This window comes from Sus scrofa, chromosome 5 (genome assembly GCF_000003025.6).
Source record: "Sus scrofa isolate TJ Tabasco breed Duroc chromosome 5, Sscrofa11.1, whole genome shotgun sequence".
NCBI classification, from domain to species: domain Eukaryota; kingdom Metazoa; phylum Chordata; class Mammalia; order Artiodactyla; family Suidae; genus Sus; species Sus scrofa.
In genome coordinates, this window is record NC_010447.5 from 182,402 (window position 1) to 204,715 (window position 22,314).

The 22,314-nt window shown below is 47.4% G+C and overlaps 2 protein-coding genes across 4 annotated transcripts in view; one reads left to right on the forward strand and one right to left on the reverse strand.

Annotated features, from left to right (window-relative positions):
- Positions 1–18,636, forward strand: part of SYCE3 (synaptonemal complex central element protein 3) — a 32,130-nt gene extending 13,494 nt beyond the window's left edge. Inside the window, exon 3 of one of the 3 annotated variants that reach the window (XM_021091052.1) lies at positions 18,261–18,636. In XM_021091052.1, the coding sequence (XP_020946711.1) occupies positions 18,261–18,418 (158 nt within the window). In that variant the 3' untranslated portion in view covers positions 18,419–18,636. Of the gene's footprint in view, positions 1–7,258; positions 7,641–18,260 lie in introns of those variants that run through there. The other 2 variants (XM_021091053.1, NM_001206362.1) reach the window with 2 other exon arrangements.
- On the reverse strand, positions 19,736–21,550 carry KLHDC7B (kelch domain containing 7B). The gene has a single exon (NM_001206381.1). The coding sequence runs from the start codon at positions 21,548–21,550 to the stop codon at positions 19,736–19,738; it is 1,815 nt and encodes a 604-aa protein (NP_001193310.1).

Sequence of the window (22,314 nt, forward strand, 5' to 3'; positions counted from 1 at the left end):
TCCTCAAATGAAAACAAACTTTTTAAGAAGATTATCAGTTTGTAAATAATCTCCACTTATTACAACAGTCCTCAGAATATTTCTACTTAGAAATGTCTGCAATGTTTGTGCCTATGGACTTGAAAGTTTATACACATATATATTTTTAACTACCTTTTTAAAAAGTTCTGGAGTTCCCACTGTGGCTCAGCCAGTTAAGGTCCCGACATAGTCTTCATGACGATGTGGGTTCAATCCCTGGCCTCACTCAGTGGGTTAAGGATCTGGCATTGCCACGAGCTGTGGCGTAGGTCACAGATGCGGCTCGGATCTGGCCTTGCTGTGGCTGTGGTGTAGGCTTCAGCTGCAGGGCTGATTCAACCCCTAGCCTGAGAACCTCCATATGCCACAGGTGTGGCTGCAAAAAGAAGAAAATTAAATAAATAAATAGTTCTATAATTCATTTTCTACTATAAGTTATTTAATTCCTTCAATATAATTAAATATTCTTTTATTTAATACCATTTACTATGAACCTACTATGTGCTCTTCTAAGAATACAAAGTTGAATAGGGAGTCTCCTTCATTAGAAGAAGTGAGAGGGGGCCAGAAACAGACATCAAAATGACTAACTTAATTTAAATATATAAACTAAAACTAAAGCATGGTTTAATTTTATATGAAAATTATAAGCTGGCAAATGCTAATAACGGCGTACTCCAAATACTGGGGAGCGAGCAGAGAAGGAGGAGAGGCTGATTACTTGGGGAGGCACGTCAGGATTTGAAGAGAGCAGAGCCTTAGGGAAGGAGTAGGAATTGGACAGGCGAGGGTTAGGGACCTGTGGGTACAGAGGAGGGGCCGTCTCGGAGAAGAGAGAGCCAGGGCTGTGTGCCTGTGAGGGAAAGGCCGGTGTGGTCAAGAAGCCAGATTAAACATGACGTAATATCATATGAGGAAAAGAGTGTAGATAACACGTATGACTGGGTCACGTGTCACTTTGCTACATGGCAAAAATTGACAGAACGTTGCAAATCAACTAAAAAAATTTTTTTGTTTGAAAAAAGGAAGCCAGATTAGTGCATAATGTTCACAAGGTGGCAGCCCAAAGAAAGAGAGGCTGAAAAGGGTAGACGTGTCTTCAGGGCCAATCTAAGGAAGTTTACCTGTCTTGTCTAGGTGATAGGGACCCATTTGGGATTTCAAGGAAGACCCTTGCCTTTTAGAAAGATACCTCTGGTAACAAGGCAAGAGATGGTTTGGAGAAGAAAGACTGGAGGCCGGAAGACCAATTAGGAAGTTTATGCAGAAATAAAGGTTAAAAAGGAGTTAGTATTAACTCAGGCTTGGCACTGAGAACAAGAAGAGAGAGAATGGCAGGTTTCTGTGATAGACTCCTATTGATTTGTAAGAACTCTTTTTTTTTTTGGTCTTTTTGCCATTTCTTGAGCCGCTCCCCCGCGGCATATGGAGGTTCCCAGGCTGGGTCTAATCAGAGCTGCAGCCGCCGGCCTACGCCAGAGCCACAGCAACTCAGGATCCGAGCTGCATCTGCAACCTACACCACAGCTCACGGCAACACTGGATCCTTAACCCACTGAGCAAGGCCAGGGATTGAACCTGCAACCTCATGGTTCCTGGTCGGGTTCATTAACCACTGAACCACGACGGGAACTCCAGAACTCTTTATTAAGATTATTAAGGTCCTTGTTCAAAATTGCAGTATATATTTTTCCCAATTTGTTATTTTCCTTTAATTTTGTATATGAAGCTTTGGTAGACAGAAGTCTTATGTAGTAAAATGTATCAATATTTTCCTTTTCTGATTTATTTCCATTTCTCTGATGCCTAGAAAATCATTCCCTAATCCAAGATCAGTGAGATATTTATGTTTTCTTCTGCTCTGTTGTTGTTGTTTTAACATTTAATTCTAAACTATTACAGAAGTGATTTTTAAAATTAAATTAAATTAAATTTTTATTTTATTTATTTATTTTGCTTTTTAGGGCCACACCTGTGGCATGTGGAAGTTCTCAGATTAGAGTTGAATCAGAGATGCAGCTGCTGGCCTATACTATAGCCACTGCAACACAGAATCCAAGCCATGTATGCAACCTACAGCATAGCTCATGGCAACACTGGATCCTTAATTTGTTCAGCAAGGCCAGGGATCGAACCCACATCCTCATGATATTAGTCATATTCGTTACCACTGAGCCACAGCAGGAACTCCAAAGTGATTTCTTTATTATACGTGGCATTTTTATATATAGTAGAGCGGAGATAGCTAACTTGGGTTTTTTTGGTTTGGGGGGGATTTTTTGGCCATGCCCATGGCATGCAGAAGTTCTCAGGCCAGTTACAAAGCCAGATCCTTAAACCCCTGAGCCACCAGGGAACTCCAGCTAAACCGTTTTATAATATGTTAGGTTTCATGGCTTATCACACTAGTTTCATTACTATTAATCAGTAAGTTCCCCTGCATTATTCTTTTTTTCTTTTAGCTTTTCTCACACATTTATTATTCCAGGTGAATAATAGATTCATTTAACTTTTATTTGGAATTGTGTTAAACCTATATTAACATGGAAAGAATAATATATTTTTAACCTTAAGTATTCTTATGCAGGAATGTGTTGTTTCCAGTTATTCAGATGTTCTTCAACATGTCTCAGAGAGTTTTGCAATATTTTTCTCCAGATGTTTTTTTTTTTTTTTGTCTTTTTGCTGTTTCTTGGGCCGCTCCCGCGGCATATGGAGGTTCCCAGGCTAGCGGTCCAATCGGAGCCGTAGCCACTGGCCTACACCAGAGCCACAGCAACGCGGGATCCGAGCCGCGTCTGCAACCTACACCACAGCTCACGGTAACGCCGGATCCTTAACCCACTGAGCAAGGGCAGGGACCGAACCCTCGACCTCATGGTTCCTAGTTGGATTCGTTAACCACTGCGCCACGATGGGAACTCCTTCTCCAGATTTTTTTTTTGCCTTCAGTTTTATACTTTTTCCAGTTTTACTGAGATATAGTTGACATAAAATATTGTATGAGTTGGGTTGTATAACGTAATGATTGGATATATCCATGGACGGTGAAATGATGGCCACCGACACCCGTCACCTCCCGTGGCCACACGTTATTTTTCTCCTTATCATGAGAATGTTTAAGACACTCCTCCCTTAGCAACTCACATATTCAGTGTAGTTTATTACCTAAGAATGCGAAACTCTTCCCAGATGTGCGTGTCGTCCGTGTGTGGGATATGTACTATGCACAGTGTTTGGAAACAACTGAAGATTGGTGAAACTGCAAGAAATAATTTCTAATAACTTTTTCAGTTTCTTCTTTGGTTATTGCTTTAAAAGCGTGTCAATTGGGGCATTTCATTTTCCTCCCACATTGTCCATTTTATCAATATTTCCTCATTTATCAGATTACTAATATATACAGCAGAATTTTCCAGGTGGGATTATTAGCATTTTAAAATAAATTATTATTACTAAATAATTATAACACATAATTATGTTTATAGTTAATAAATATTATTAAATAATTGTTAAGTTGAATAATTATTAAATAAATAATGATTTTTAAACAAAATGTTGCATGTGCCTTGTTTTTAAAACTCAATTAAAATAGAAGATTACAAAGAATGTTTAAAATCAACAAAATCTAGCCACTCAGGATTAACTGTTTTTAAAATTGGTGAACATGGAGTTCCCGTCGTGGCGCAGTGGTTAACGAATCCGAGGAGGAACCATGAGGTTGCGGGTTCGGTCCCTGCCCTTGCTCAGTGGGTTAACGATCCGGCGTTGCTGTGAGCTGTGGTGTAGGTCGCAGACGCGGCTCGGATCCCGCGTTGCTGTGGCTCTGGCATAGGCCGGCAGCTACAGCTCCAATTCAACCCCTAGCCTGGGAACCTCCATATGCCGCGGGAGCAGCCCAAAGAAATAGCAAAAAGACAAAAAAAAATAAAAAATAAAAAAATAAAATAAAATTGGTGAACATTATCCTAGGTCTCTCCCTATGCAGTAATAGAATGATGGACCAATGCATGGGTGCCATTTTTTGGAAGGATACACTTTAATGAAAATGGAATCATACTGTACAAGCTACATTTAAAATAAAGAGTGCGGAGTTCCCGTCGTGGTGCAGTGGTTAACGAATCCAACGAGGAACCATGAGGTTGTGGGTTCGGTCCCTGCCCTTGCTCAGTGGGTTAACGATCCGGCGTTGCCGTGAGCTGTGGTGTAGGTCGCAGACGCGGCTCGGATCCCGTGTTGCTGTGGCTCTGGCATAGGCTGGTGGCTACAGCTCCGATTGGACCGCTAGACTGGGAACCTCCATATGCCGCGGGAGCGGCCCAAAGAAATAGCAAAAAGAAAAAAAAAAATAAATAAATAAATAAAATAATAAAAATAAAATAAAATAAAGAGTGCTACCTTTAATTTTACTTAAGAATTTAAATTGAAATGAAACTGCAGAAAGTCTTCCCTTAAGATACATACTTCTTGGCGTTCCCACTGTGGGGCCACAGGATCTGTGGCATCCTTGGAGTGCTGGGACACAGGTTCCATTCCTGGCCCAGCACAGTGAGTTGAGTATCTGCCATTGCTGCAGCTGCATCGTAGGTTGCAACTGCCACTAAGATCTGATAGCTGGCGAGGGAACTCCATATGCCGAAGCACGGCCAAATAAATAAATAAACGTTTCCTCAGCATAAAAAAATCTATCAGCTCCTATAATACTGTTCTAAGATTAAGAATGTTTATAGGAGAACTTTAAGAAAACTAGCGTTATTTCTTCAGTTATATCTTTTATCTTTATTCGGGATCTAATAATACTAATCAGTAATATTTATGCACTGCTTATTAATTGCTAGATGCTATTCTAAGCAGTATGTTAATTAGTTCACTTAATCCTCGCAACAATTTTATAAGATATAAAGACTGTTAGTACCCCTATTTTACAAACAAAGAGACTGAGGCAAAACTGTCCTTCGTTGTACTCTTATCAGTATATTATCCATACATCATTCCTGTGGTTGTCAAGACTCACACATTCTGTATTTAAATGATTCAGAGTTAAACCTGGGAACTATCGTTATGCACATCATGTTCCTTGAATTTATAAATGCTTAAGAATATGTCTGTGTTTATAACTGGATGGTAACTGGGCTAGGTATATAATTATTTTCTTTATAACTTAGATGTTGTTAGCACTTAGTGGAATTGCGGAGAAGTGTAAGGTCTGCCTCTGTTTCCTCTTGAAAGTGACTTTCTTTTTCTGCCTGTAAAACTCTTTCTTTATCCCTGGAGTTCTGTCCTTCACCAGCATTAGGTTGGTATTAATATTCTCTAACACTTTTCCTGAACATGTTAGATCCTTAGAGCTATAGATTTGAGCATTTTTTATAAAAACCTTTTCATTTATCATACCTTTGGATGCTGTTTGTTCTTTCTTTGGTTTATTCTTCAGAAATTCCAGTTACCCATATTGTGCATCTCTTTCTATCTTGTCTTTATCATCATCGTTATAATCTGTTTTATTTCTTTGTTATTTTTCTTTTTATTTTGTGTCGGTTCCTCAGTACTGCTCCCCATTCCCTGATCATGCTGTTACGTAACAGTGTTCCTGTCTCTTCGCTTAGTTTTAACCTCAGATGTAGAGAACTGATTTATCACACCCAAAGTTTATGGTACATTATGATCACTGGTCCATGCAGGACATCGCGAGTTTAATTTTTATTTATCACCTTAAACCCCTGGTCCATTCCCTTTCCTCTCTCCACCATAGACAGCAATTCTAATGTGTACTTTTTGCGTATGTATGTTCTTCTGAAAGAAGAAATTTATAAATTTACTTTAAATTTCTATAAATGACATTGTGTTATATGTCTCCTGCTATTTCTCTTTTATTTTCATTCAGAATCATGTGTATCAGCTCTTTCCAGGATGCTATATGACATCTAATCTATTGCTTTTAAATGCTGTATGTAACAGGGGGCTGGGTGGGCTAGGCTACATGCATGATAATATGGAAATTTAAGCTCAGCCCATCTATAGAACCAGTGAATTAAAACAAACTCTCAGATGGAGTTTCCATAGTGGCTCGGTGGTTAACGAACCCAGCTAGTATACATGAGGACTCGGGTTTGATCCCTGGCCTTGCTCATCGTGTTAAGATCCAGCGTTGCCATGAGCTGTTGTGTAGGCCAGCAGCTAGAGCTCACATTCGACCCCTACCCTGGGAACCTCCATTTGCTGTAGTTGTGCCCTAAAAAAAGACAAAAGACCAAAAAAAAACCGAAACACCTCTCAGTGAAGGGCATATGGACCAGGAAGGCGTTTTTAATACGCGTTTTTCCCCACATGCTAAATTAATTGGATTTCTGGGCTTTTTTCATTTTGCCTTCCCTAAAATTGAGTTGAATGCTTTATTCATTTATTTTCATTCCTTTTTAAGTTGTGAAAACATTTGGACCTGTGAATTTTTCTTAAGATATATTATTGCAACCCATAAGTATTGATAGTATTCTTGCCTCCTTTTTTTTTTTTTTTTGGTTTTCTTCTCTTTTTTTGGTCTTTTTTCTTTTTGCTATGCCAGGGATTGAACCCTGGGCCAGAGATTGAACCCATGCCACAGAAATGGCCCAAGACAATGCAGCGACAATTCCAGATCCTTAACTCACTGAGTCACCCAGGAACTCCAATAGTGTTCTTATCTTTTATTGCTTTTTTTAAGTCATCTTTATTTAGGTATAATTTATAAACAGTAAAATAAACACTTTTTTTTTGCCTTTTCTGGGGCTGCTCCCTCGGCATACGGAGGTTCCCAGGCTAGGGGTCGAATCAGAGCTGTAGCCACCGGCCTACGCCACAGCCATAGCAACGCAGGATCCGAGCCACATCTGCGACCTACAGACAGCTCATGGCAACGCTGGATCCTTAACCCACTGGGCAAGGCCAGGGATCGAACCCAAAACCTCATGGTTCCTAGTCAGATTTGTTAACCACTGCGCCACGACGGGAACTCCCTAAAATAAACACATTTTAAGTGTACAGTTCACTGAGTTTTGCAAAATGTATACACCAGTATAACAAATATTGTTATCAAAATGCAAATTATTTATATCACTCCAAAATGTCTGTTTTTGCACCTCCCCAGTCAATTCCACTCTTCCCTTCACAGCACCTGGCAACAACTGATATACTTGCCTAGAATTTCATACAAATGTAATCGCAGAGCATAATCCTGTGTCTGGCTTCTTTTGCTCACCAGGTCCAATCAGCGCACTATCACTCCAATGGGACAGCTTGATGTCCTGTGGAAGGGAAGGCAGCTCGGAAGCTGGAGAGTTGATATTCCTGAATTAGGATAGTGAAGATGAATCGTTAGCTTTGCCAGCTGAAAGCAAACTGCTGATGGTGGTGTTTACGAACAGACACAGAGAAAAAAGCATTTGTCAGATCTATGGCTGCATACCGGGTATCAGGGGATATAGGAATTTGTTCAAGCAACAAACCCACTTCTGAAGCAGTCGCTACAATTGGAGTTACCACCTGATTGAGTCTCTAAAACCGCCTGCTGCACAGGCCAGATAGGCAAACTGAGTGGGAATGCGGTGGGAATTAGGGAACTACCCCGCATCCTTCAAGCCTTAACGGTGGTGATAACCTCTGCAGTCCCTCCAGAAATGCACTGTTGCTTTTCGTTTGCTGCTTTCATAGGCAGAGGCAGTTCTCATGGTTTCCACTTGGTCTTTCCTACCAAACAGCCCTCACTCCGTGGATTAGGGAACAAAAGTGGGGATTCTCCCGTTGCTGAGAATATCCGTCTCAGTTATGCTGGAACTGGGAAAACCACAGAGTTCAGAGACCCTCAGAGTTCCTGTTGTGGACCAGCGGAAATGAATCCAACTAGGAACCATGAGGGTTCGGGTTCGTTCCCTGGCCTTGCTCAGTGGGTTAAGGATCCGGCACTGCTGTGAGCTGTGGTGTAGGCCACAGATGGGGCTCAGATTCTGCGTGGCTGTGGCTGTGGCCTGGGCCGGCAGCTGTAGTTCTGATTCGACCCCTAGCCTGGGAACCTCCACATGCCACGGGTGTGACCCCCCCCAAAAAAAAACCTACTAAACCCTCTGTGAGCTGAATGGGTTCCTGAGCTAGAACTCCATTGTTAACCTGCCCTCCAGAAAGCCCTTCCTCTGACTGCTAGGTCACTCCACTGGCTAGTAGTGCTGTTTGGGGTGTAGAGAAATTAGTGTCTGTTCAGAGCCAGTGTCTAGTAGTCCCCAAAAGGTCTGGTTATTTCCCTTGCCCCACAGTACAGTCCTACAGAGATACTATTGGGAAGCTCCAGTCCCGAAGCTGATGATCGTGTGAAGAGGAAAAATAACTAAACAAAATTGCAACAAATTTTGATGAATGTTAAGACTGAATAATCTATATGGTAGCCAAAAGTGGAACCTAATTTGGTATAAGGAGCAAAAAAAGAGAAAAAAAAAAAGACTTACATGCTGGGAACTAAAAAACATAAATCAAGGAAATTAAAGAGGATTCAAAGAAATGGAAAGATATCCCATACTCCCGAATTGGAATAATTAATATCATAAAAATGGCCATACTATCCAAAGAAATCTACAGATTTCATGCAATCCCTATCAAATTACCCATGATGTTTTTCACAGAACTAGAACAAACAACCCAAAAATGTAGATGGAACCATAAAAGACCCAGAATCCAAAAAAAAAAAAGAGTTCCCGTCGTGGCACAGTGGTTAACGAATCCGACTAGGAACCATGAGGTTGCGGGTTCAGTCCCTGCCCTTGCTCAGTGGGTTAACGATCCGGCGTTGCCGTGAGCTGTGGTGTAGGTTGCAGATGCGGCTCGGATCCCCCGTTGCTGTGGCTCTGGCGTAGGCCAGTAGCTACAGCTCCGATTCAACCCCTAGCCTGGGAACCTCCATATGCCGCGGGAGCAGCCCAAAGAAATGGCAAAAAGACCAAAAAAAAAAAAAGACCCAGAATTGCCAAAGCAATCCTGAGCAAAAAAGACCAAGCAGGAGGCATAACTCTCCCAGACCTCAGACAATATTACAAAGCTACAGTCATCAAGACAGTGCGGTGCTGGTACAAAAAACTGATATACAGACCAGTGGAACAGAATAGAGAGCCCAGAAATAAACCCAGATACCTACAGTCAGTTAGTCTTTAACAAAGAAGGCAAGAGTATACAATGGGAAAAAAAACTAGTCTCTTCAGCAAGTGGAACTAGAAAAGCTGGACAGCTGCATGTAAATCAATGAAACTAGAACACACCCTCACATCACGCACAAAAATAAACTCAAAGTGGCTTAAAGACAAATATAAGACAAGACATCATGATATTCCTAAAAGAGAACAAAGGCAAAACATTCTCATGGAGTTCCTATCATGGTGCAGCAGAAATGAATCCAACTAGGAACCATGAGGTGGCAGGTTTGATCCCTGGCCTCGCTCAGTGGGTTAAGGATCCAGCATTGCCATGAGCTGTGGCATAGGCCAGCAGCTGTAGCTCCGATTAGACCCCCTAGCCTTGGAACCTCCATATGCCACAGGTGCGGCCCCAAAAAGCCAAAAAAAAAATTTTTTTTTCTGACATCAAGCATGTAAATGTTTTCTTAGGTCAATCTCCCGAGGCAGTAGAAATAAAAACAAAAATAAACCAACAGGACCTAACCAAACTTACAGGCTTTTGCACTACAAAGGAAACCATTAAAAAAAAAAAAACTGAAACCTATGGAACAGGAGAAAATAATTGCAGATGATGCAACTGGCAAGGGCTTAATCTCCAAAATATACAAACAACTCATAAAACTCAACAACAACAATGAAAAACAACCCAATCAAAAAATGGGCAGAAAGACCTAAACAGACATTTCTCCAAAGAAGACATGTGGATGGCCAATGGGCATATGAAAAAAATGTTCAACATCACTGATTATTAGAGGAATGCAAATCAAAGCTACAATGAGGTACCACCTCACGCGGGTCAGAATGGCCATCATTAATAAGTCCACAAATAACAAATGCTAGAGAGGGTGTGGAGAAAAGGGAACCCTCCTACACTGTCAGTGGGAATGTAAATTGGTACAACCACTATGGAAAACAGTATGGAGGTTCCTCAGAAAACTAAATATAAAACTACCATATGATCCAGCAATCCCAACCCTGGGCATATATCCAGAGAAAGCTTACATTCAAAAAGATACATGCACACCTATAATCACTTGCAGCACTGTTCACAATAGCCAAGACATGGAAACAACCTAAATGTCCATCAACAAATAAATGGATTAAGAAGACATGGTACATATACACAATGGAATACTACTCAGCCATAAAAAATAATAATGCCATTTGCAGCAACATGGATGGAACTAGAGATTCTCATACTAAGTGAAGTAAGTCAGAGAGAGAAAGACAACACCATATGATATCACTTATATCTAGAATCTAAAATATGGCGCAGATGAACCTATTTGTAGTAAAGAAACAAACTCACAGACATGGAGAGCAAACTTGTGGTTGTCGAGGGGGAGAGAGTGGGATGGACTGGGAGTCTGGGGTTAGTGGATGCAAACTATTACATTGAGAATGATGAGCAGCGAGATCCTTCCGTGTAGGCAGGGAATTCTATCCAATCACTTGTGATAGAACATGATAGAGAAAAAGAATGTATGTATATATATGTATAACTGGGTTGCTTTGCCATACAGCAGAAATTGACAGAACGTTGTAAATCAACTATAATTTTTTTTAACTGTTAGGAGTTCCCATTATGGCTCAGTGGTAATGAACCTGACTAGTATCCATGAGGATTCAGGTTCCATGCATTGCCGTGAGCTGTGGTGTAGGTTGCAGACACAGCTTGGATCTGGCAGCTGCAGCTTTGATCTGACCCCAAGCCTGGGAACTTCCATATGCCACGGGTATGGCCCTAAAAAGAAAAAAAAAAGTTTTAAATATATAATTACAGGAGTTCCCATCATGGCTCAATAGGTTAAGAACCCAACATAATTTCTGTGAGGATGCAGGTTCGATCTTCAATCCCTAGCCTCACTCTGTGGGTTAAGGATCCCGCTTTGCCAAAAGCTACGGCGTAAGTCGCAGATGTGGCTTGGATCTGGCATTGCTGTGACTGTGGCGTAGGCCGGCTACTGCAGCTCAGATTTAACCCCCTAGCTCGGGAACTTCCATGTGCTGCAGGTGAGGCCATAAAAAGAAAGAAAAAAAATATATATATATGTGTGTGTGTGTGTGTATAAAATTACAGAGCCAGTGTAAATGGTACTGGTGCAGTCATTATGGAAAAGACTATGGAGATTCCTCAAAACATTAAAAGTAGAACTGCTGTATGACCAACAACTCCTTTCGGGGTGTATGTCGAGGAAATGAAGGAAATGAAATGAGTGTCTCAGAGGCCTGCGTTCCCACATTCTCTACAGACTTATTCATGATACCCATGGTGGGAAAAGCCCATGTGTCTGCCGACAAATGAACACAGAAAATGTGATGCACGCACCTACCACACCTCAGCAGAATGTTCTTCAATCTTAAGAAAGAAAGAAATCCTGTCATTTGTGACAGCATAGATGCTGAATCTGGAGGACATCTTGCTAAGTGAAATAAGCCAGGCCCAGAAAGACAGACATCGCATGATATCACTCGTGTGTGGGATCTAAGAAAAGTCAAACTCATAGAAGCAGAGTAAGGAGTTCCTGCTGTGGTGCAACAGGATCGGTGGCATCTCTGCATCGCCGGGAGGAAGGTTTGATGCAGGCCCAGCACAGTGGGTTGAAGATCCTGGCCCAGGGACTCCATATGCTATGGGGTGACCAAAAAGAAAAAGAGAGAGAGAAAAGAAAGAACGAGAGAAAAGAAGCAGAGAGTAAAGTGGTGGTTGCCAGGGCTGAGGAGCAGGGGAAAAATGGGAAGGTGTTGGTCGAAAAATGCAAATGCATGCATTCTGGAGACGTACTGTACAGCTAATACTGTGCTGTAGACTTGCAGTGTACTGTGAATGTAAATCTTAAGTGCTCTCACCAAACCAAAAGTAATCGTGAAGTGATGAAAATGTTAATTAGCTTAATTATCGTAATCATTTCATAATTCAAGAGTTAGTGGAGTGATATCTAAATGTCACTATAAAAGGCTGTTGACCCAGAATTCTGCGTCCAGCAAAGTCATCTTTCAATAATGAGAGCAAAAGCCATTTGCAAATGAATGAAAATTGACAATACTTGTCACAAATAGACGTGCTCTAAAGGAACTACTAAAAGTTATGCTTCAGGAATTCCCTGGTGATGCAGCAGGTTAAGATCCAGTGTTGTCGCAGCTGTGACTTGGGTTGCTGCTGTGGCACAGGTTCAATCCCTAGCCCAGAAACTTTCACATGCCGCAGGGAACAGGAAAAAGAAGGCGGCGGGCGGGGGGGGTGGGGAAGGCGGCAGTATAATCAATGTGTTCATTCTCTCCAAATTCCACCCAAGCCTTCCAAGTAGTTCTAATGATGAGTTCCCTGGTGGCCTAGTGGGTTAAGAATCCAGTGTTGTCACTGCTGTGGCATGGGTTTGATCCCTGTCCCAGGAAATTCTGCAGGCCATGGGCACAGCCAAAAAAAAAAAAAAAAAAAAAAAAAATTAGGTCCAATGAAAATCCTAATAGGGTTTTTCATGGAACTTCACAGGTCAATTCTAAAACATTTGCTGGAGACTTAAGAGCCCAAATAGCTAAGATACTTCTGAGGAAGACAAGAACAGGGGATTCGCCCTACAATTAGCAAAGTTTATTATGAAATTATATGATTAAGGCAGTGGCATACTGGATTAGACGTAGACATGCTGAGCAGCAGATTACAGCAGAGCCCAGAAACTGCGCACAGACACAGACGCCAAGTCTTATACATAACACACATGACGTGGCAGGTCAGGGAAGGAAAGAAGGGACTATTTAATAAGTAAGCTGGGAAAATTGATTATGCAGAAGAATAAAAATTATATTCATTTATTTATTTTTGCTTTTTAGGGCTGCACCTGAGGCATGTGGAGGTTCCCAGGCCAGGGGTCATATCGGAGATGTAGCTGCCAGCCTATGACGGGAACGCCTATAAATGTTATTTCATCTTTCATATTTATGTCTTCAATCTATCCAGAGTATACTGTCCTTTTTTCGTTGACTTTTGGTGTTACTTTTATCACACACTAAATTCCACACACACTCAGGTCTGTCTCTGAGCTTGCTATCTTCTTCCATTGGTCTGTGTGTCTGTGGTACACTGTTTTTAAAAATAGGGCTTGGAGTTCCTGTCGTGGCGCAGGGGAAACGAATCCGACTAGGAACCATGAGGTTGTGGGTTTGATCCCTGGTCTTGCTCAGTGGGTTAAGGATCCGGCGTTGCCCTGAGCTGTGGTGTAGGTCGCAGAGGCGGCTCGGATCCCGCATTGCTGTGGCTGTGGTATAGGCCAGCAGAAATGGCTCCAATTGGATCCATAGCCTGGGAACCTCCATATGCCACAGGTGTGGCCCTAAAAAGACAAAGGGCAAAAAAAAAAAAAAAAAATAGGGCTTTATATAATGTCTTGAGATCTAATAGGGCATATTCACCCCCCTTTAGCTTTTACTTTTTTCAGATTGACTTGACTATTGGATTTTGTTCTTTCATATACACTTTTCTGATTTATAACTACTGATAGTTTTATCTCTTACTTTACATATCTTATTTATTTTTAATTTTCAATTTCCATTTACCAGCATCTTCAATACCGGTAACATTATTAGAGGCATCCTTGTTTGATTCCTAAAGGAATTTATCCATAGTTTCTCCACTAAGCGTCATGTTTGCTCTAAGTTTTGGTGTGTCACTTTGACTAGATTGAAATGTCTCCTATTCCCAGTTTGTTAGGGTTTCGATTTTCTAAAATCACAAATAGGTATTAAAATTCATTAACTGCTTTTTTTTTACATTAACTGAGATATTCCTGTGTCCCCCCTTTTATTAACGTGTTAAATTATGCTGATTAATTTTCTGATACTCAACTATCCTTGAATTTCTTTTTACAAACTCTACTTGATCATAACATATCATTTTAACTCATTGTTAGATTTGGTTAGATCATATTATATTTAAGATTTTACATTTATTTTCATGTGAGACAGACCTATAATTTTTCATGTAATCTTTGGTTTTAAAATAAGCCAGCTTAGGGAAATTTATGTTTTCATTTTTTGCTTATCTCTATTCAAATTTTCTGCGGTATAAATGGGATGCTTCTCTGAAACGCTTTTCTTTAAAAAGTTGCCCCAGTGGATACAGTCAAGTTTATCAGCCTTCCTTTTTTCTAATTTCTGAAATCATTTATATTAGATAAGAATTAACTCTTCTTTCAAAGTTTGGTGGAACCCATCTGTAAAACCATCTGGAGCCTGAGATTTAAAGATTTAAACTTCACCATTTACCTCTTTAAATGTTGGTTCTTCTATTTTACCAATCATGTGAATTAGCCTGGGGGCTGTAAACTCCGAGCCTGTCTTCATCCCTTTAGTTCCTGGCTCAACTGGCCTTATTATCATTCCTTGTTCTCTGCTTCTGCCTCTTACTCTGTCAAAATAAATCCACTTACTGCATCCCTAGGTAGTCCTCCCTGGTCCTACACAGATTTTTGGAAACCCTTGTCCTCATTCTTTACTGACCCTGCATCTAGCTGCACATCTTGACCGTTTCTGCGTGAGGACCCGGCCCTGCCCAGTGTGTGGAGCAAGTCCCAGTCAGCCTCTCAGAGCATCTGCTGTTCAGGCCCCTCCAGAGATTATGCTACTGAGCAGGCCTTTCCAACAGCCCACGAGAGCGCTGCCCCCAGCACCTGGTCCAAAATAGACTCCTCCTACCCCATGTCTCTGTCTCCACGCGTACTGCTCGTTTCCTTCCCGGCACCCCTCCCAATCTGTAACCGTCTTGTGTATTTGTTCTCTCTTTCCCCACTGCAGGAGCATGGGCACTCGTGAGGGCAGGGGTGCATCTGCCCTGTAGCAGACTGCTGAATACTCGGGGTGCCCTAGCAAAATGCTAGCACAGAGCAGGGGCTGAATAAGTACGGAAGGAATGAAAAACTCAGGAGACATGTTTCTGAAGGATTTTCTGATGATTCTGAGTCCTTTCTATTCAATGTATTCTATTTTGTCTCCCCTTGGGTCACATCACAGGAGAGCTACACACTTGGCATAGTGTTTTGGCGTCTCATTGAATTGCCTTTTCTGAAGTGGGCTTTGGTGCTGTGCTGCCAGCTTTACCAGCGATTACAACTATGGACGTAGAAGAATGTCCTTGTATTTAAAGCAGGGATGTTGGAGTTCCAGTGGTGGCTCAGTGGTTAACGAATTCGACTAGGAACCATGAGGTTGCAGGATCGATCCCTGGCCTTGCTCGTTGAGTTAAGGATCTGGCATTGCCGTGAGCTGTGGTGTAGGTTGCAGACGCAGCTCGGATCCCGCGTTGCTGTGGCTCTGGCGTAGGCCAGCAGCTACAGCTCCGATTCAGCCCCTAGCCTGGGAACCTCCATATGCCGCGGGAGCAGCCCTGGAAAAGGCAAAAAGACAAAATAAATAAATAAAATAAATAAAGTAGGAATGTTATCAAGGACATTTCAACTATATTACACACCTCTCATAAAACATACCTGTAGGAAAATTCTTCCTTAGGATAAGTGTCTGAAACAATGGGTTTGTATTTATTTTATGGCCACCAAGTTTTAAAACCGAGCCCTCTTCCTTCTCCATTTTGGCTTCAGGAAACTCACTCAGGGCTAGAATTCCGGGGCTACGTAGACCTCTATGAGATTCATTGCCGTGAGCTGCTCTTGTTTGTTTGTTTACCCACCCTAGTTCTTTGCCCTGAATACCTCCATTATTTATTTTATTATTTTTTTAAATTTTTAAATTTTTTTATTTTTATTTTTTTGTCTTTTTAGAGCTGCACCCTTGGCATATGGAGGTTCCCAGGCTAGGGGTTGAATCGGAGCTGTAGCCGCCAGCCTACGCCAGAGCCACAGCAACGCGGGATCCGAGCTGCGTCTGTGACCTACACCACAGCTCACGGCAATGCCAGATCCTTAACCCAATGAGCAAGGCCAGGGATCGAACCTTCAACCTCATGGTTCCTAGTCGGATTCGTTTCTGCTGAGCCATGCTGGGAACCCCCACTCTTTTTTGTCTTTTTAGCATTATTTATGTTATAGTAACATTTTCTCCTTCCTTGAGCACCTAATATGTGCGAGGCAGTTTACATAGATCATCCACGTCATTTTCAGAGCAAGCCGAGAGATCGGCACGCTGCCTTTCCTTCACATGAGGGGACACTGAGGTTGGTCAGTCTAAGTCACCGACTCCAGGTCACCGGCTGCTAATTGGAGAGCTGGGAAGCAAACCCAGGTCCACGCCCCGCCTGCTGTCCAGGGGGTCTAGAGTGGTGGTCTGCTGCTTTCCTGCACCAGAATTACCCAGATGCTTATTAAGATACAGGATCTGGGAGTTGCCATCATGGCACAGCAGAAACGAATTCAACTAGGAACCATGAGGTTGCAGGTTCGATCCCTGGCTTCGCTCAGTGGGTTAAGGATCCGGCATTGCCATGAGCTGTGGTGTAGGTCACAGACTCGGCTCGGATCTGGCGTTGCTGTGGCTCTGTCATAGGCTGGCAACTACAGCTCCAATTAGACCCCTAGTCAGGGAACCTCCATATGCCACAGGTGTGGCCCTAAAAAAGTCAAAAGACAAAAAAAAAAAAAAAAAAAAGATGCAGGATCCTGAGCACCTTTCCCAGCTACACAAGAACTTCTTTGAGTTCTGAGAGGGACCAGCAGTCTACCTTTTAACAAGTGTCCCAAGTAACTCTCATGCTTCCAAAAGTTGGAGAGTCCCCGTGCTGGCCACATGTGTCCTCTGACTGCTCAGGTGTGCTGCAGGTATCTTTTCTAACAATTTTCCCCGAACCAAACAGATGCCACTTTCTTGCCTTTTTTTTTTTTTTTTTTTTTTGTCTTTTTAGAGCTGCACCCGAGGCTTACGGAGGTCCCCAGGCTAGGGGTTGAACTGGAGCTGCAGCTGCCGGCCTGCTCCACAGCCACAGCAATGTGGGATCCAAGCCACATCTTCAGCTACACCACAGCCCACAGCAATGCTGATTCTTAAGCGAGGCCAGGGATAGAACCCGCATCCTTATGGATGCTGGTCGGGTTTGTTAACCACAAAGCCATGATGGGAACTCCCCAGATGCCACTTTGTTCAAAACTTCGTGTCTGCCCGTCTGCTGACGTCGGTTGTGTGTGGACATATGTGTGCACTTGTTGTTAGTCCATCTGTGTATCTCTCCTTTGGCTCATTTCCTTAAGGACATAGTTTTCCCAAGTATCCAGTATTTTTTTAGCCCAGCCAGAGGGTCTAAGGGAATGCATTTACCGCACAGAGAGGCAACCCCGTTCTTCCTAGTTCTGAAGGGAAGAACCACACCAGTGGGGGCAGGTGCTGCAGAGGGAGTGGGGTGGAGATGGCGTCTCTGCACGGGCGCTGGATTTGTGCAGGAAGCACCTGTTCCCCTACAGGCCCAGGGGACGCTGCCCTCAAGTTGTTCTCAAAGCCAGAAGGGTGGTCAGTACAGCGGTGAGCGCCGAAGGACCCCTAAAGGGGAACGCGGCAAACCTTCCAGAAGGAGGAACCCTGGACTGGCCTGAGTGAAAGCCAAGAGGTGCCCAGGTAGAGGGGGGCAGGCAGCCCAGGCCAGGTAGCCTGAGGTAACCTGAGGCTCAGGCCTTCGGGAAGGGCCAGCCCTACCTGCATGTGTGAGCTCGGGTGGGCATTGTGGCTTCTTGGGGGTCACCCCACACCCACGAGCTGTGAACTGCAGACAGGTAAGGACTTTGGTCTACTCTCATTTTTCCTAAGATCCCACGTCAGACTGGCCTCCAAGCTTTTGGTGTCACAGGCTGATGCATCCAGAAATTGAGACTTGTGTGAAATTCGGGAAGTTTCATTACTGCTCTGTGTAGAGAGGAGTTTCAATGGGGATTTTTATGAGCCCTTGACACACGGCCCACCAGCTTTCTCTCCTTAGAGTACCTGGGCCACTCAGCGGGTCCGTCCCCAGCATGCTGGCCGTGGCAGGAGGAGGCGCCCAGCCCACCCCCTGCCCCTGGGTCGAGGCCCCAGAGCCGCCGCCCGCTGGCCTGAGCGGGGCCTCTCTGGCTGTTGCAGTGCAGGCCACGTGGCTGGCCTACGACATGGTGGTGACCCGCACCAACCCCACGCTGGCGGAGTCCATGCGGCGCCTGGAGGATGCCTTCCTCAACTGCAAGGAGGAGATGGAGAAGAACTGGCAGGAGCTGCTCAGCGAGACCAAGCGCACGCAGTAGGCGCCACCCCGCCGCCCACACGCACCCGCGCGGCAGCGTCACAGCAACTCCAGCACGTGGCCCGGGCCCACAGCTTGTTTCTCAATAAATGTATTTTCATGCACAACCTGAGGGCCCCTTCTGCCCCGCTCAGCTGCGCATCACACCTGTGAACGGCACACGACAAGGGCGCGACGCAGAGGCTCTTGATGAAGGAAAGGTACTTGGGGCCGAAGGAGCCAAACTTAGAAGCAGCAGCCAGCAAGAAGCTACATGGGGGCAAACCAGGTCGGGTGGCGGGGGGACAAGGAGCCGTATTCGGGCAGATTTGCTGGCCTTCCCACAGTCACTTACAGAGTGGGTGAGGAGAACATTGTTCCCTGTGCACCTGGGCCTTGCTGGGTGCTCAGGCGTGTGCCCTGACGTTCTCAAGAAAAGCGATGTAAGGTCTCTCATCCAGGCACAAGGGGCAGAGCGAAGGCAAAGCCCAGGCCACCCCCAGGGAAGGGGGCGGGCTTCTGGAGGGGCTGAGCAGGTGGGAGACCCCGCAAGGCTGGAGAGGGGTATGAGCTGAGTGGTCCTGGCCGGCCTGGGCTGGGGTCTGGGCAGGGGCCACCGCCAGCAGGGCGCTCTCACAGACAAGGGTTCTAGGCCCTTGAGGCAGGTCAGACAAAAGAGGGCTTCGGAGCTCTTCCTTGGGAGAGCCCGGCCAGGCCTCTCTGCCCTGTCCGGAGGCCTCCGGACAGGCAGAAAGTCCCAGAGGAAGGATGATTTTCCTGGGGCCTCCTTTGCTCCCTGTCTCCCCCCACCACTTCCGACCCCCTTGAAGCTTCCTCGCCTGGCCAGTAGCCTCAGGGTTGGACCAAGGAAGCACGAATGTGCCCCCAGCTGTCTCCCTCCTCCACTTGGCCGTGGCCGAGCTCCTCCGTGAGCCAAGTCCTGGTCCCCGAGGACGTCACAGGCTCTGAGAACCCAGGGACACCCCCACCCCGGGCAGAGACCTCCCAGGCCATGGGGTGGTGCTGGGAGGGAGGTCTCTGCCTGGAGGGGTGTGTGAGCCAGCTGAGCTGTTGGGTGACCAGGAACGGAATTAAGTCCTGAAGGCAAGACGCAGCTTGGGTTTGGCGGGAGTAAGAAACCGGGCAGGGACATCCAGCAACCAAGTGCCACGTGCAGGAGAGGGCTCGGGGGTGGGGCGGCGGGGGAGTCAGAGGCTCATTAGAACAGAAAAAGGAAAGACAGTGGAAAGGTCCTCTCGCTGTGCCCCGCCTGCCCTCAGACGCCACCCAGGGTCGCCCTGGGGAGCAGCGCTGAAGCCCCTGCTGCTCTAGAGGCCGCTCAGAGGGCAGTCTGCAGTGGGTCCGCAGCGGGCAGGGTCAGGGTGAACGGGCAGAGGACCCCTTTGGCCCCCAGGGGGAAAGGCTGTAGTTCCTTGGCCTGGAACTGGGCAGTCCCCTCGGAGACCGTGAAGGTGGCCGTGACCCGGTGGTTGAGGCAGTAAATGGTGTTGCCCAGCACGGCGCAGCGGAGCGGGGCAGGGTCCGGCAGGGGCAGGGAGGCAGCGCGGCTCCAGGAGCCGGTGACCGTGTTGTAGCGCATGACTGCAGCGCCCACACCCCGCAGTAGGTCGAAGCGGTACAGGAAGCCCCCCAGGGCCACCATGTCGCTGGACCGCCGATGGCTGGCACTGTAGGGGCACTCGTCCCACACGTCCTTCTCGGGGCTGTACCGGAGCAGGCGGTAGAAGAGGTGGCCCCCAGTGACATAGATGTCCCCCTGGCAGGCCACAGCCTCGTGAGCCACAGGGAAGCTGCCTGCAGGGAGGGGCGCGCGGGAGGTCCAGGCGTCTGTGCGTGGGTCGTAGCGCTCCATGCTGTACAGGCACTCGCCCCCGATGGCATAGAGCAGCCCGTCCAGCGCCACCAGTTTGAGCTGGGCGCGGGCCTGCAGCATAGGCCGCACCTGGCTCCAGATGTTGGTCAGAGGGTTGTAACAGAAGACCTCGTTGGAGCAGACGGCCTTGGCGCCAGATCCACGGATGCCGCCCGCCAGGAACAGGTAGTTGTGCAGGGTGCAGAGGCCACAGCCCCGAAGCGGGACCTCCTGAGGCACCTGGGTCAGGGGCTGCCATGTGTTCTCCCCGGGGTGGAGCACATGCAGGGAGGGGCAGGGAGGCAGGGGCCCTGGCCCCACCCCGGGAGCCCCCGCCCCACCAGGGTCCCTCGTGAGCCCCGAGCGGCTCACCTGGTAGAGGCTGGGCAGCACGAGGACCCCCAGCACCGCCTGGCCCCGGCCAGTCCGAAGGCTCAGGATGCGCTCCCGATCAGCCCCACTCAGCTGCCGGTAGAGGCTCGGGTCTCCCAGCACGTGGAGCAGGTTGTCGCTCATCAGGGCATAGATCTCCTGGGCCAGCCTGGGCTCCCCGTGCTGCTGGGCGAAGGCCAGTACATCCAGACAGCTGCCCAGGTCCAGCCCCCATGGCGGCAGGGCCACTGCTGAGGCCAGCTCCCGTGCAGGGGACCTGAGCTTCCGGGGCCCCTCCACGCCCCCCCAGGCCCCCGGCCTCTGCAGAAACACCATGAGTTTTCGGGCCTCCTTCTGCTTCTCTGTGAGGGCAGCCCCACTGCCTGCAGGGCTGGGCCTCTCCCCAGGCGCCTGTCCTTGGTGCTGCCCTGGGGCCACCCGGCTGACCTCCCGCTCAGCGCTCTGGGCTATTTCACACATGCTGCGTTTCCGTGGCCGGGGGACCGGCAGTGAGCCCCGCCTGGCTGGGGAGGAGGATGCAGACCGGGTCTGCTCGGGAGGCCGAGAGAGGGCCCCGGGCACTGCAGCTGCAGGTGGCAGTGAGGCTGGATGTTCTTCCTCAGTTCTGACCCCTTTGGGGCCTGATGGAGGGCCTGTGACGGGAGCCTCACTGGCCTCAGTGCTGCTCTGCTGTGAGTGACCTCCGGCCTCAGCCAGGGCCCCTGCGTCTGCCCCTGTGAACAGTCTGGCTGAGCCGCGCCTGTCCTCACAGTTGGGGACAGCCTCTTCAGGGGGAGAGCCAGCCCTTCTGTCCTCAGAGGCCCTGGAAGTGCTGCTTCCCAGAGCTGCCCTTGGGGCTCTCCCTTGGGGCCTCTCTTGCCTGGGGAAGGGGTGACTCCTAAGAACCATTGAAATAAGGTTTCCCCAACTAGTGGGGAGCGGCCCCTCCTGATCGTCCTTGCCGAGAACCACACTAGGCTCCTGAGATGCAAGCCTTGACCCACTAGCAGGCACTGGGGCCGTGGCTGTGGCTGCAGCTAGGGTAAGGTCTAGCGCTGGGGCTGGAGCTGGGGCTGGGGCTGGGGCAGGGGCTGGGGCTGGGGCTGGGGCAGGGGCAGGGGCAGGGGCTGGGGCTGGGGCTGGGGCTGGGGCTGGGGCAGGGGCGGGGGCTGGGGCTGGGGCAGGGGCTGGGGCTGGGGCTGGGGCTGGGGCAGGGGCTGGGGCTGGGGCTGGGGCAGGGGCAGGGGCTGGGGCAGGGGCTGGGGCTGGGGCTGGGGCTGGGGCAGGGGCTGGGGCAGGGGCAGGGGCTGGGGCAGGGGCTGGGGCAGGGGCAGGGGCTGGGGCTGGGGCTGGGGCAGGGGCTGGGGCAGGGGCTGGGGCTGGGGCAGGGGCTGGGGCTGGGGCTGGGGCTGGGGCTGCTTTGAGACTCTCATCCTCAGCAGGACCCTGGCTAACTCTAAGGGGAAAAGAGCCTGAAGCAGAGGAGGTAGGAAGGGTTGAGGCTACAGATAAGAGATCTCGGTGGGTACGTGTTGTGGGTGGGGAACCTGAGGGTGTGGGGGGTTGGGGGTGCAGGGGGGGTGTGTGACTGAGGGGCTCGGGGCGGGGGTGCCGCTGCAGGTGTCCGCCGCTAGCTTCCCGCTGGCCGTCTGGCCTTGCAGGGGTCCTCTCCC

Coding starts and splice junctions, on each gene's coding strand:
- KLHDC7B (NM_001206381.1), bottom strand. CDS start 21,550: ATGGTTCTTAGGAGTCACCCCTTCCCCAGGCAAGAGAGGCCCCAAGGG.